We start from the raw sequence: 13,869 nt of genomic DNA, 5'->3' as shown, positions 1-13,869 counted from the left end.
CGAACTTAATATATGGTGTTTAAATGAGCAGTAATTATTCAGGTTTGCATGTACACATATGCAAACTAGCATGTGGTCAGATTGTTTTGTATTTGCATTGAAGAAGGTAATCATCTGGGAGTCTCCCAATGCTGCTGAGGATCAGACGACATGGACATAAAAAAGGAGAAGAGCGGGAAAACAAATCACAGAACTTCCTGCAATTTCTAGAAATGTTTCAGTAACTCGAATCAGCTATGAGTTGTATGCTGGCGGCGAATATCTGTGGGTATATGAGGCAAAGCTTCACTTCAGCGCACTCTTATGGGCCAAAACAGAGAACAGACCAACGACAGAGTCCGTGGGAAAAACTTTGAAGATCAAAAATGCAGCCTGAAAAGCAGATGGTGGCTGCAGTGGACGCTTTTCATTGTTTTTAACGCTCTTCTTCACAGCTGACTGATGGTAGCTCACAGACCTGTGTAGCACAACCTCAATCAACAACAGCTTTCTCTGCAGGTAGACGGACCCTCCACAGACCGCCAGTGGACTGCGAAGACGCTAACCCCACTGAACCGCAATTCTACTCCAGAGGGTGACGAGCTCAGAGTAGAGCTGCTGCTCCTCCATGAGACTGATAAAGCAGTTCGGGAATCCGACAGGATGCCTCCTGGATGAGGTGTTTCGTGACATCTTAGCTGAAGGAGACCTGAGAGAGGCGTGTCTCTGCTCATATTAAATCCTTGTTAAATACAACCACACCAATGTTATGTAGGTCCCATAAGACATTATTTGAGTTTGAAAGGAGAAAAGTGATGAGGGTTAGACATCTGCCTTCAAGAACAGGAAACAGCCTGCAACTAACCTTGCTGGAGTCTGTTTAAAAACCACAATACCCCTCATCTTACCACTGCAAACACAACGGTGGCACATTCAGCGTACCTGTGGTGTAATAAAGCCAGCAAATGTGCTTGTTACTCACAATCTTTACAGCCCTTTGTAAGCTGACAAGCTTAAATGTACTTTTGATTCACAGCCACGTGCTATTGACTTGTTTAACTGTACAAACATCCCACTCTGAAAGAAGCCGTCATCAGCCCTTTATTTTATAAAAAGAACCGTTTCATCAATGACATTATCATATTTATCGAGTCAACATCTGCAGCCTTTGTATGCAGATAATACGCATGTTTATGGCAGGGTTTAACTTCAGTGTCATGCTAGCTTCCCGTCAGTGTGGCTCGGTGTACCATCAGTGTGAAAACAGCCCTCTGAGCCATCTGAGGTGCTCACTGGGGCAAAGCTCGCTGTGAGGAGCGAGCTCGCATCTCTGGCAGGCAGCCAGAAGCAGACACAGAAAGCTGAAAGCGAGTCAAGCTGACGGGGAACGGCTGAGAGGGGGTACAAACGGGGAAACTGATTTCTCTGTGTCTGAAATGATATCACTGCCAACTGAAAGGGAAGCAGCTGGAAGAAAATAACGAACATTAATAGACTTTTCTTCCATGTTTAAATGACTTCACCCTGATGTGCTTGACACACGATGCAAGACACCCGTGCCCTGAGTTTACTAGCTGGCTCATTTAAACTAGCACGGCTGTGAATGTCACCTCTTTGGCGTTACACTGACACACTGCAGATTTAACTTTCAGGACAATCTTAACAGACTGTGTATTACCTGTGCTGGCACTGCTGCTGTTGAAGAACCGAAGGGTGTCGTCCATCGCCCTCGGCTGGGTCTTAGGTGCTCCCTGGAAGCTGGACCTGCTCCCTGTATCCGGGGACACCCCAGGTCGTTCTGCCTGGGGCGGCTCTGCTGAGGCTGGCTTGGCGGGAGACGACTTGCTCCCGCTCCGGGACGACACGGGCTTGGATTCTTCATCACTGTCAAACCCAAACGGGTCATCCAAACCGTCCCCGCATGTACGGGGCCTCTTATACACCTCCAGGACTGAGTCATTCTTGGGAGCGCCAGCACGCTTTGAGCCCACCTTGGCCTTGTAGGTGGTGTCACCCCATTTGGTGCTCAGGGTGCCTCTCTTGGTGGAGAGAACTTCGTCAAACTTGGACGTGCCCTCACCGCCCTTGCGGCTGTAGGTTTTACCAAATCTAGATGTCATTGTTGCATCTGGGTCATATTCTCTGAAAGAGGAGGACCAAAGAGTAGAAAGAGAGAGCATCTTAGGCGAGACGAACATGTATGTGATTCTCTAAATGTAATTTACAACTTGATCCGGAGCCGCCAAGAGAAATACACACAGAATCAATCAACATCTGTAAAATGCAGCTCTGCTTTTTAAATTTTATTTACAGGCAAACTGACAATTCACAAAAAACATATTCTTTGAAAAAGAAAGTCGTTTATTCTTAGGTTAACACAGGGCAGAAGTGCCAGCTAACAGCCGGAGTACTTCTCAGCCAGCTGGTTATACAAAACAAGGCTACCATTAGCTTAGCGCCATGCTAACCGTGCTCATTTGCAGCTTTCTGCACAGGTTGGTCGCTAGCATAAAAATTAACGAAAACATAACAAATTTTACAAGTGGATATCACGCAGAGCAGACTGGGTATCCATTTAAATGCGTGGTGAGAGCTCTTCTACATCCCTGAAGTTGGTATTCAAGCAAGTCGAGTGTCAGCCGTTAGCATAACCAGTAAGCTCAACACAGAGAGCGGAGTTAGCTCGAGGCTAATGGCTAACAATAACTAAAAACTGACATGGCGTTACGTCGAAACTCCAAAAGAAAAACTCCGAGAATATCCTGCATTAAAACTGGCGCTGTCTGTTTTCTGGTATTTTCACTTACTTGGTGAGCTAAAGGGCCGATCCGCACAAAACACGCTCCAGCCGCAGGACGGCCGTTAAACGGGCACAGGAGAGCCGGGCCTGCTTCCCCGATTCAAGCAGCCCTGCACAGTATAAACAAGGCCGAGCGGACGCCGTTAGAGGCCGATCGGTGAGTTTGAACCCGAATGTGACAAACCACAGATCAAGGCTGTTGAGAAAAGACGCGCTTTAAAGACCCATCTAATGAAATCAGCTCCGCTTTCGAGTTAAATCTCACTCGATTGTCTCCTCCGGGCTGCGACGAAGGCTTCCATTGGACTCCCCCGCGGTGTCAAGCTAGCCGCGAAAACACTGTAACCGGAAGTCAAGCGGCCGACATTTCAAAGTAAAAGCGCAAAATTTGCGCATGTGAACGTTATTTCCTTTAAAAGTAACTGATCTGAACGCTTTTGTAAAGACGGAGCAATTCGAAAATGTGGATTTAATGGTGAACTATTCGTCTATATATTATTCACTGTGACGCGGATTTATTATTTTGCTAAGTTTCTGTAAAAGCGAAGTTTTTTGTGCAAATTTACATTTTCTACATTCAGCGGAACTGCTTTACGTTACGTTTCAAACTTCACACAAGTGGCTTCATGAATCTTATCGTTTCAAATGCTGCGTTCAGGTAAACTCGCAAAATTCCCACTTATAGACACTAAATGCGACACAAATAATTGTAGAGGCTTTTAAAGTCTGCAAAAAAAATCCAAATGAGTTCAAGAATCACCAAGTTAATAATTTAAACCAATCTAGTGAATTACTAACTTATTGTTAGTAACTTATTATTAATAATTCACTGAAAATGCAAAACTACTCTACTTTTTGTTTACTCGGTAGTCACAGTTTAAAAAAGAAAAACCAGAGTGATTGAAAAAGCAATCTTCCACTGTTCACCAGGCTGTTAATCAGCTTTTAAATAAAAAGCAACAAAATCAATGCAAAAATACTCAAATTCATTAGTGCAACTTGTTTAGCCGTTCATATAAATAATACACAAACCAGCATCGAACAAGCAGCAGTGTTCATTGTTGCCTTCTGTAAACAGATCCCTACTATGATTTATACAGGTCTTGTAAATATTTTCAAAGTGTTCATTTAAGGTACAACATTTGGCAAGATTACATTTAAAGTCAAAATCATTTGTTGTGCAACACAAACAGTTCCTCTGTTGTGTGTTTCATGCAACAGCTGTAACCCAAACTGACCCAGTTCTGGATGGAAATATTCAATATCCTCTGCTGTGTCCCGTGGTGCAGTCCCACATGAGAGAGCAGTATCGATCAACCAGACTGAGGCCACGGCAGTCTCCACGTTACTTGTTAGACGCTTGAAACTCGTTAGCTGGAGGAAAACAATGCCACTGTCACACCTGTGCTGGGTGGAGGGGGTTATGTCCTGTCTCAAAATGGAAAAGTACACTGTGTGACAATTTGTCCACTGTTTCAAAGATGAGCTTCCCCTTATCAATAAAATATAACACACTCCTCTCTTCTCTCTAAATCCATCGAACACGATAGAAAGAATAACATCTCAGAACATGAAGCAGCATCTTTGTGTTTGTATTCTGGACTGTTGAGCACTACTTTGATTATGTGATATGCCCTGAAAATCAAAAAGATTACATAAGATTAATGATAGCATCAAGAAACATTAAGATGATGAAACAACTGAACACTAGATGGTAGTTATACTTCATATAATTGTGTCAGAATCCATATTCGTGATGGTGATGAGTGTCTCTTTGAGGAACAGACAGAACGATGACAAATAAAAGAGTCTTAAGAAGATTCGCTGCTTCTGGTCCCCCATTTGGTGCTTTGACGATCAAGGTCACAGCATATGATCACTGAGCTCTTTATGAACTGTATTGTCATCCTGGAAGAGACCCCTCCCATTAGGAAAGGATGCTTTATCAAAGATTAAAAATAATCACTTCAAACAACCTTGCATTCATTTGTAATGAGCATTTCCTCTGTGGTGACCCAAAACATGGGACTATAGGACTTTCAGTTCTACGGTGTTGTTGTCACCGAGTGGAGAAGCCTTTTGTGTGCTCTCTTTTTGCTTTTCCAAAATTAATGAAGTTCACTAGATGTTTGTGGCACAACTGGAGTCAGTGCTGAACAAATCCTTTACTTACTCGTTTCATCAACGCTTTAAACTACGAGTGCTGCTTCTGCTTTAACCTCTTCAAGTTACTGGAACTTCCTTGGAGAATATCAGGACCATCATCAGGATACAGTTATTGTTGAAAGGTTTCTGCTCCTTTTGAAGGCTGTCGCACTTGGTGCTGTGTTGCGTCAGGAGTGTTTCCACAGAGGGTGTCACCGGCTCACCTGGAAATATAATTTGTGCCCATGCCACCCACACCCATGCTGCCGGGCTACTGTTAATCTTACAGTGTACAACACCATTGAATAGTAGCGTGGAATTTAACTCTTTTAAGCCTCAATCACACAGGCCTAGAGACCCGCTGGCAACCTCTGGTTGCTAGGGAAAAATCTGTATTCTCCGACCATTTGGAGAGTGATGCTAAATGCTAATTTAATAATAATAATAATAATAAACTGTATTTGTATAGCGCTTTACTTAGTCTCTAAGGACCCCAAAGCGCTTTACACTACAATCAGTCATTCACACACACATTCACACTTGTTAAGCAATTACAATCTCTCAAAGTGAAGAAACGTTCCTTAATTAATACCTTTGTATGATTCTTGTTCTAGTTTTCCTTATTTTCTAATGTTTTCACCTGTACCAATTTCACCTGGTTGCTCGAGCCTTCTGGCTGTCACCAGGTGAAATTGGTAGCATCAGTTCTGCAGCAGAACTCTGTGTTGTTGCTGCGGTCGCTGGCAGACTGCTGCTGTTAACTAGAGTTTGCATTAAGGACACAAAAACTTCACACTTACTCTCCGAGCTTTAGTAAAACTTTAGTAAAAGTGTGAGAGTTGGCAGAACATTTGGCCTTCTCTATGGAAACTACTGGTTACCGCGGCAACCTGCTATGATCAAACAATTTCGAGGAGATCCTGGTGCAGCTCCGTGCACTTCTTTAAAAACACTTTCGTGCTAGCAAAGTTTGTAAGCCACTCGTGGACAACCCACTGACTTTAGGCCTGTGTGACGGGAAACTTATTTAAATACTATTTACTATTTACTACTTACAGCCATTATATTCTACACTTAAAGCTTAAGCTAATTCTTATTTTTCACATTTTTAAATATAGATCTATTAAATTATTGTGCTGTGTTGTGGGGGATAAAGCTTCACAGTCATATAGACGTTGGTAAAACCATCTGCTGCTTAAACGTTTGTACTACTATTACTTTTGCTTAGGTAAAGAGTCATTGTAAAATGTTATTGACGACACTTCTTTTCATCTGCACGAGTCTGTTTTCTGCTCCAGTTTTGGTCACTGAACAATCCTGGAAACACTCCTGGTAGCAAACTACGATATGTCAACTAAGGTAGCACAGTGTATATTTGCACTTCAGCATGTGCAAACTGAAGTGCAGCAGTATTTACACAGTAACAACGTGCCCTGACAAGGCTTTATGACACCGTTTCGGGCTATGAGCACGTTGACGAAGGATGCCAGATTTGTGTAATCGTGACTGTGCCTTGATCTGTCCTGTTTCTGTGATCTAAGCTGTGCTCTTACACGGTTAAAGCCCAGCTAGCTGTAACTTCACTCCTCCTGATCTCTCAGCTTTCTCACACACACTTTTACAGGCACTATTTTCAGAAGCTGTGGGTTCCTGGTGCAAAGATAGGGGCACAGTTTTTCAGTGAACATGTGTGTGAAAGTGTGAATGTGTGTGTTTGTATCAGGCTCCAAAAAAGACAGCTTCCCTTCGTCCCAGTCCAGATGAACTCTGACCTTCTTGACCTTCTCTGTGATGGAGAGAGCGATGTATTTGTTGGTTGGGGAGTACGCTCTGTATCCGGCGTGGCTGCATTCAACGCTCCACACTGTGGAGCCCACAAACTCTCTCCTGCACATGGACTCTGCTATCACCCCAACCTCCCAGTCCTTGTTGTCTCCAACCTCCACGTCCCAGCTGTGAGTTCCCGAGTTAAAGCCCTCAGAGCCCAGGACAGAATCCCAGAATTCAAACCTCTCCGGGTTTTCTGGAAGGAGCCTTCTCTTCCCGTGCCTCACGCCGGTCAGATCTTCAGACAGAATGAGCTCTGGATTGGCTGAATTTGGATCCAGAATCACAGGACTGTAGGAGACCATGTCTGTCATCTTATTCCAGATGTTGAAGGTCAGGTTGCCCAGGTGTTTGGCCACATCTATCAATGCTCCTGAGCCCAGCTGTGGATCATCCAGCTGGGGGTGCTGCTGGACTCTTTCCACCACAGCCTTGTAGGTCCTCAGGAAGGACGGATCTCCAGCTCTGAGGTGCTCCTCTGTGGCTCTGACTGTGTCTGAAAGATTCGCCATCTCCCTACACAGAGCCTCCATCTTCTCCTTCATCACTTGGCTCTTCTGCGCCTCTTCCTCCCGCAGAGCTAACATCCGTTCCTCCTCTTCCTCCTCTAGGAACTGGTGAAGCTTCTTAAACTGCTCCTTAAGCCTCCTTTCTATCTGCAGAGCCTGCACTTTAATGTGCTCCGCTGTTTGATGTAAGTTCACTTTAACTTCATTAAAAAGCTTCAGCTTGTGCTGCAGAGGGTTCAGGAGCGTGTGAAGCTCCTCTCTGTGTTCCTGTGCAACTTCATCGATGGGTCTGAACTGATGGTCGGCGTGGATTTTTGCATCCCGACAGATGATGCACGCGGGCTGCTCGTGGTCCAGACAGAAGAGTTTGAGCTTTTCAGAGTGCAGACTGCAGAGACCGTCAGACCCCGACGAAGCTCTCTGACTCTGCAAAAATCCCTCACAGAGGTTCTTCAGTGCCCGGTTACAAGGTGGATCGCTCCACTCGCACACTGTCCGACACACCAGGCACTCTTTGATTTGCTTCTCTTTCCACCAGCTCTGCAGACAGGCTTTACAGAAGCTGTGGCTACACAAGAGGAGGACGGGATCTTTAAAAATGTCATGACAGGCAGGGCAGCATAAATCCTCCTCTGAACGGAAAGCCATTTCCCCCTCAGCGACAAAGACACCTGGCAGAGACGGACAGCGGGGAGGAGGCAGTGCCAAAACCTTCCCAACAAGTCTTCGTCAAAATCTTTCCTTCAAGCGTTGTTTTTTAATTGGTAAAATCCCAGTGCTCCCGGTATTCTTGCTGCCGCTCAGCGCGTCAGTGTAAAGGTGACGCTTTCCTTCCCTTTACTGTCAAGAAGTCGTGTTTCCTGATAGTCGTGTTTGTCAGGTGAGCCAGAGTGGGTGGAGCTCTGTCAAATAACTGTAACACTCCAAAGACTTCTCTTACACCGCGCTCTGGAAACTGCAGGTGCTTGCACCTTCCACATGCTCGCAGCTTTCAGTCATGCACAGACACCAGCGGCATGTGTGAGCCTGCTGTACATCTGTTAAATGAGGACATCAGATCTACAGCATCTCTTGGATGAGAGAGCGGACAGATAAGTTCAGCTTCTTTCATAAACACAGATGTCTGCTAATCAGTGCAAAGTAACGGAGTAATAAATAAGAAAAGTGCACGCTCTAAAGCTTCTGTACGCCACAGAATTGCTTTAAAGAAATGCTCCAAGCGGCACAAGCACATTGGAGAGGTCCAAGCTGTGTCAGAGAGACCACGCATTTAACTCCAGTATCCAGGTGAACCTGCAGAAAGAAACTATTCAGGCTTTAAATATGTTTGTTTCAGCTGTAAATCTCCAAAGGTTGAACAGAATCAACCTTTTGGGATCTACTTACCCGGATGGTTGAGAATGCATCAAGACGTTTTAGCTGTAAAGCTTTCATCTCAATAAGTGTAAGCAAACTCCTTTTTGGTTAGTTTGCCACAAAAATCTCCTTTATTGAACTTAAATACACAATGATTTCCTATTTTTCTCCCTGGTTGTCTTTGGCTCACCTGCTGCATGTCGGTGGGGCTCAGCAAACAGTTTGAGGAGCCATCTCACAGCGCACCCCCTGGTGTCATTTCACTAAATTGCAGCACAGTGGCATGTCTAAGAAGAGAGCATGCTGTCTGCAGACACGCTCTGCCGCTCTGATGTCTGACATGGTTTGTTTGGCTTGAAAAAAGTACAATCATGGGAGCTGAAGATGCTTCCCTTTGCTTGCTGCACGTGCAGAAACACGTGGGAGATGTTAAAGTGGAAAGTGTTTCAGCTTGAACACAAAGCTTGCAGGTATGCTGACTCAACTTCACCTTAAAAGGAGGAAGGTGTGGAGAAGGCAAAAAACTGGGCAATCCGGTATGTTCCTAACTAACGCTAAGTCACACCTGCCTCACACACACCCAGCAGGCTACATGTTGCACGCTACTGCATTACACCATAGATCTATTACCATAAAGCAAACAAGAATTTTCAAGAAGCAAAATTTTTCTTTTTGTCCATAACGTGGTTGTGGCCCAGATTAAGATGCAGAATGATTATTTTTGAGCACCAAATGAGAATTCTGCCTTTGAATGCTTTGTGAAAAACTAGTTTTTGAAGAGAGACGGGGGGACAACATCAGAGATGGATGGATGTCCCAGTACTTGTTGACATGCACCCCGCTGTGGCTGTCTGTTTCTCCGGGCCATTAAGGTCATGTTGGCAACGACCCTGAAAAATCTTTCCAACAGTTACTGAGGAGCACTAAGCCTGGATGAAATCCCTGAGTGGCATGCTGTGGCCCCTGTGCCAGCATCAGCCTTCAGACCAAAAGTTACTGTACCGGGAGGAGGTGGGGGTTTGATATTCTGACAATAAACAGATTTCAGATCTTCACGCTGTTGCCAAACGCTCCCTGAGCAGGAGCTGGTTGTTGAGAACCTGGCAGAGCTTTGCAGTGACACCTGGAGAGTTCAGGCTTCACACAGCTCTGAAGAATAAGCTGGCACAGCAGCTGGCAGCAGCACTGGCAGTGGCTTCTTTAAAAACAATTAGGCCTTTGACATTCGGCAGACAGACAAAGAGAAAGATGAGTGCAGCCAAATGACTTACCACCAATCAACTTTCTTAAAGAGATTAAAATAGAGGATTCTGGGCAATACAGTCAGTCTGCTAACAGCCGACAGAACAAACATCTAAGGGCTGAAACTGACGTATATTATATCATCATCTGCATACAAAGAAACTTTTAGTTACAAAATAACCATTTGTCAAACAAACAACCAAAAAATGAAACTAACAAAGACAGCTTGGTCACGAAGCAAAACATCACACTCACAGGCAGCCTGTTTGTTTTATTACAATAGTTTTTATGTGAAGAAAATGAGATACAGCATGGACAGGAAGTGGGAGGTGTTCAGCGTCCACATGTCAAGTATTTCACAAACTGCTTTGTTACATGGTGTAAAATCAGGGGCTGGATCAGAGTGTTAGTGACTGCTTTTACCAAAGGAAGCAAAACTATCTGAATAAATGAATCTCTGCTCCTGGCTTTTGTGATAGTGAACCAATATAGAGTTTGTTTTTTTGTTTTTTGTTTTTTTGGCTAACTATGCAACTAATCCTCTGTTAAAGTTTGATTTTAAGACCCTCAGAGCTGGAAATATTAGGCTTCTGGACAAAAAGTGACATGGAAAGCCTTGTTTGGGCTTTTAATAGGTGATAAAACACATACATAGTGGCTGAAAACCCATAATATCAGCAGCTAAAACATACCGAACAACATTCAGGACACAGAGGCGTTCCCAGGTGTAATCTCTCCAGTGTGTTGTAGGTCTGCTCCTCCCAGCTGTGGGCCTCTTCAATGGCTGTCAGGCTTTCAGTCACTATTTACAGTCTGTGGCTGTGCTGTAGGTGAAGGCAGGAATGGTGATCGACCCGAAAGTGGTTCTAAATACATGTTTTTTCCCCTCACACATCCTTCCACACAGATATACACAGGTACGTCCTCCTGTTAGGCCTTAGTGATGGATTTATCACTGCAGTGATGTCACCACAGAGAGAGTGAGCTCAAAGAAAGCTTTTAGCTATTCTATGCTGTGATTGAGCAGGAGTCTCGGGGAGGTTTGGATCAGTTTTGCAACACTTCCAGCCGTAGATGTGAAAGAAAAGAAAAGGCATTTCGTCACTGTGATTCTAGTCTCTCACCACTAGATGTCAGAATTTACAAATAATCTACTTCTGCTTCGTCGTCTTGTTCTTCTGCCTTCAGCCTTTTTATTTTTCCTTCACTTTGGCAGCTGCTGATGTCTCAGTTTCTGTCAGTGTGTTCAGGGTAGAGATGTGCGTTGTAACAGCTTCTCATACTAACACCATGTAAAGGAAATTATAAAAAAAAGAATATATTGAGCAAAGTTGCATTTAAAAAATCAGTGAAAAATTAAAATTTCGGATATTTGGGGTGGGAGCACAAAATGCACAGTTGAGCAATGAAGCGATGATTGTGCCTTAATGTTACCTCTCGTTGGTTTGAGGCTTGTGGTCAAGTTTTCACAGGTCTCTCTGCAGTGCTGTGAAAAACGAAATACAACCCACAGCTCAGCAGCTTGTAGAGGCTCCTTCAGCAGCAGTAAGTCAAAGTCATTGATGTCTGCACGACTTTATTGCTGTGGAGGAATTTTGTCTCACACTGCTTGACTTCAAAGAGGTTTTCAGCGTTCAGTTATGCACAGCTCTCTGAAGGTTGCACCACATCAGTTCTTTTTCTGCCATTTTCTTGTAGACTTGCTGCTCTGCTTTCATTTTCCTGTTGCATGACCTCATTTTGGCCAAGCTTGAGCTGTGAAGCAGGTGGCCTCACATTTGCCTCAAAAATAATTTGTTATGCAGACGAGTTCATGGTCAAATCAGTGACAAGGTGCCCGAATCATGGTGCCTACTCCACTGTGCTTATAGGTGCTGTGTGTTCTTTTTAGACAGCAGATGTTTTCTCCTGGCAGCCCTTCCAAACATGTTATGTTCATTTCCTTTTTTTAACTGTACTGGCATGAACATGAACCTTTAACATGCTATCTCGGGCTTGTAGTCTGAGCTGTAGCTCTCTCAGTTTGTTGCAGTCTCTCTGAGCGCTCCACGTTCCGGTCTTGGGTGAATTTGCTCTGTTCTGTCATTCTGTTAACACGAATCCTCCAAACCAGCAAGGTGCAAAACTGATTGATTGATTAATGTCATTAGCAGCACTTACCTTAATTCCTGTGGAGGCAGCAAGGATGGAGTTTTATGTCTTTCAGTTAATAATAAAGTATTACATTTGAATCACTGAGTAAAGCACAGAATTGTTTTTAGCACGTATAGAAGATGAAAACCTTCACGTTTTAACTGATCTTTGAACAAGAAGCAAAGTTAAACAACATTTTTTGTTGTAGGCTGTAGGTCCTGGTCTGTATCTATATATATAACACAGTTTCACTGTGTTTGTAATATTTCACACAGGAAGTGTAAAAGACGAAAAGCAGACTGATAAGAAGATTTTGTTTAGAAGGGAGGGTTTTTATTAGAAGTGCTCGCAGCCTTTAGTTTAGACAAATGAAGACAATCAGGTCTGAGAGAGGTGACTGTAAACACCGCCTGCCTGTGTGTGTTTGCACGTTTGTTCGCCCACCTGTTTATTCGGCTCAGTCCTCTGTGTGTGTGTGTGTGTTGGTTTTGTTTTCTTCCTCCTCATCGTCCTCACAAAGAGACTATCCACACGAGGAAACAAATGAAACAACACCCACACACACACTTAAGGCCAGTGGGAAGTCCCCTGGTTGTGTATGAAATGGTCTACAGATCATGTGGGGTATGCATTTACGTTGGATGTTTGCAGTAACATAAAACATTAAAACAAACAGTCATTAGTTCCAGGCCTCAGAATTGTAATATCACAGCTTGAAACGTTTCCCTGTGCACACAGATCTGGATGAATACGTCCTGCTGAAGAGCCCCTCTTAAGCACGTCGCAGACTCTGTGCTCGCTGTCCTTCAGCTGACCTGCTGACATCCTGCTGCACAGGGCCTCCGTGCTTACAGCTCTGTTATTGTTTCTGTGCATCTACCATAATCCTTTGCAAAGAGAGCGAGAGACGAGGAGGGAAAAAAACTTCATCTCAGTTGATTGGCTGGAAATCTGCATCAGGATCAAGTAGGAGTGTGTCACATCTATTCTCCCTTCAAAATAAAAGCAGAAATGTGACCATTCAGACAAAATTCCGACTACATTTATATGTTTCTATGAATTATGAGCACTGGAAACTATATGTGAACATTTTAATAAAGAAAGAAATGTAGACCTATGTTGATTCATTCACGTGTCTGTCTTGGATTGTATTGCTATTTCAAAAAGAAATGTGAATAAAATATGACATCGTTTAAGGTTTTTCTTCTTTACAGCAGAAATTTGACATTTGGCAAAACATTCTACTCAGTGTTTGAGCAGTTTTTCCACCATAATCACTGTAAACTAGGAAAAGATGAAATAGTCTCCCCATTAGCACCCTTTAAATAAAACACATTTCCCCCCATAAATTAGAAAAATTGTTTCATTTAAACGTTGTGCATTAAACTCATCAAAGGTTAAGATGACATCAGATGTCTGTGTTACAGGAGCTAAAACAGTGAAGAAGACAGTAACAAAAAAATAAATAAAAAGGCAATAAAACAGAATTACAAAATAAAATATCTCATCAGTATTAAAAATTATAATAATAATAATTTAAGTATTTTAAGTTTAGATAATAAAAATGAATGTAATCCCATACAATCGAGTAGGAAAGGCTCAATTTAAAAAGAGAGCAAAACTATTCTCAGAAAGAAAATTAAAGCAAACGTTTTCTTTATTTACTTTATTTTGAAGTCCAGACGGACGTAACGCGGTCGTCAGCAGAAACTTTTATTTTTAAAGGCTGTAAGCGGAAGCAGTGTGGGTTTTTTGTGGTTTAACTTGACGCTGGTGCCGGACAGCTGCCACACTGGACTCGGACTGAGCCGGACTGTGTAAGTAAACCTGAAATCCGTCGCTTTTCCTGCCTCCAGACGGTCAGACCGTGTTTGTAGG

At 43.4% G+C, this 13,869-nt stretch overlaps 3 protein-coding genes and 1 long non-coding RNA gene across 7 annotated transcripts in view; 1 reads left to right on the top strand and 3 right to left on the bottom strand.

Annotated features, from left to right (window-relative positions):
* Window positions 1-3,100, bottom strand: part of LOC102791324 (wings apart-like protein homolog) — a 35,176-nt gene extending 32,076 nt beyond the window's left edge. The window contains exons 1-2 of the mRNA XM_087844977.1: window positions 2,787-3,100; window positions 1,658-2,121 (exon numbers count right to left, since the gene is read on the bottom strand). Of these exons, the coding sequence (XP_087701103.1) occupies window positions 1,658-2,099 (442 nt within the window). The 5' untranslated portion in view covers window positions 2,100-2,121; window positions 2,787-3,100. The remainder of the gene's footprint in view (window positions 1-1,657; window positions 2,122-2,786) is intronic.
* Window positions 3,101-6,504: 3,404 nt separating this feature from the next.
* LOC102791041 (nuclear factor 7, ovary) lies at window positions 6,505-8,084 on the bottom strand. The gene has a single exon (XM_006793360.3). It carries the CDS (start codon window positions 7,906-7,908, stop codon window positions 6,505-6,507), a length of 1,404 nt encoding a protein of 467 aa, XP_006793423.2. The 5' UTR covers window positions 7,909-8,084.
* A 4,233-nt stretch (window positions 8,085-12,317) lies between these two features.
* Window positions 12,318-13,869, bottom strand: part of LOC118454371 (uncharacterized) — an 8,201-nt gene continuing 6,649 nt past the window's right edge. For both annotated transcript variants that reach the window (XR_015719404.1, XR_015719403.1), the window contains exon 3: window positions 12,318-12,983. This is a non-coding gene — a long non-coding RNA (uncharacterized LOC118454371). The remainder of the gene's footprint in view (window positions 12,984-13,869) is intronic.
* The window catches only part of plekha1b (pleckstrin homology domain containing A1b), a 27,245-nt gene continuing 27,099 nt past the window's right edge, over window positions 13,724-13,869 (top strand). For all 3 annotated transcript variants that reach the window (XR_015719402.1, XM_087844975.1, XM_087844976.1), the window contains exon 1: window positions 13,724-13,808. The gene's annotated coding sequence lies outside the window, so the exon portion shown is untranslated. The remainder of the gene's footprint in view (window positions 13,809-13,869) is intronic.

This window comes from Neolamprologus brichardi, chromosome 8 (assembly GCF_056152115.1).
Source record: "Neolamprologus brichardi isolate AB-2024 chromosome 8, ASM5615211v1, whole genome shotgun sequence".
Classification (NCBI taxonomy): Eukaryota; Metazoa; Chordata; class Actinopteri; order Cichliformes; family Cichlidae; genus Neolamprologus; species Neolamprologus brichardi.
Note: the sequence above shows the minus strand (reverse complement) of the source record. Positions and strands in the feature narration are given on the sequence as shown.